The 578-nt window shown below is 61.6% G+C and overlaps 1 protein-coding gene across 1 annotated transcript in view; it reads left to right on the top strand.

Annotated features, from left to right (window-relative positions):
- Window positions 1–578, top strand: part of SSRP1 (structure specific recognition protein 1) — an 18,263-nt gene that overhangs the window by 13,754 nt on the left and 3,931 nt on the right. Inside the window, exons 11-12 of the mRNA XM_019474355.1 lie at window positions 72–80; window positions 430–575. Coding sequence (XP_019329900.1) covers window positions 72–80; window positions 430–575 — 155 coding nt within the window. The remainder of the gene's footprint in view (window positions 1–71; window positions 81–429; window positions 576–578) is intronic.

Here is a 578-nt window from a genome sequence, read left to right as displayed (position 1 = left end):
TCTTCTCTCCAAAATTTCGCTGCTTTTCCCTTTTTTTTTTTCACCTCTCTTTTCTCTCCTTGCCCTTGTAGAGGAAAAAGGTCCGTGCGATAGCCCTTCCTCTTTCTCCTCTTCCTCCTCCTGGTGCAGGTTTCCTCTGCATGGCCGTGGTGGTCCCTGACTAAACCCAGTAACTCCGGCATGATTTGCGAGAGGGGCCCCCCCCTAACTCAGATAACTTTTCTGCCGCTCTCTCTGGAGCCCTGACGGGGAGAAGGAGGGGAGACGTGGCGGGTGTCCCGTCCTCCCCGCCCCGTGCACGCGTCTGGGGCCTGCCCGGGGGCCGTGCCCGCCCAGGAGCATGCCAGGAGTTGCGGTTTCCAGAGGGGGGTGTGTGTGTGCGGCTGCCGGGGGGCGCGGGGAGCGGCTCTCACGCCGTCTCTCCCACAGGGCATGAAGCAGAGCTACGACGAATACGCTGACTCCGATGAGGACCAGCACGACGCCTACTTGGAGAGGATGAAGGAGGAGGGCAAGATCCGGGAGGAGAACGCCAACGACAGCAGCGACGGCTCTGGGGAGGAGACTGGTGAGGGAGG

The sequence above is a fragment of the Aptenodytes forsteri genome, unplaced genomic scaffold, assembly GCF_000699145.1.
Source record: "Aptenodytes forsteri isolate BGI_AS27 unplaced genomic scaffold, ASM69914v1 Scaffold329, whole genome shotgun sequence".
Taxonomy (NCBI): domain Eukaryota; kingdom Metazoa; phylum Chordata; class Aves; order Sphenisciformes; family Spheniscidae; genus Aptenodytes; species Aptenodytes forsteri.
Note: the sequence above shows the minus strand (reverse complement) of the source record. Positions and strands in the feature narration are given on the sequence as shown.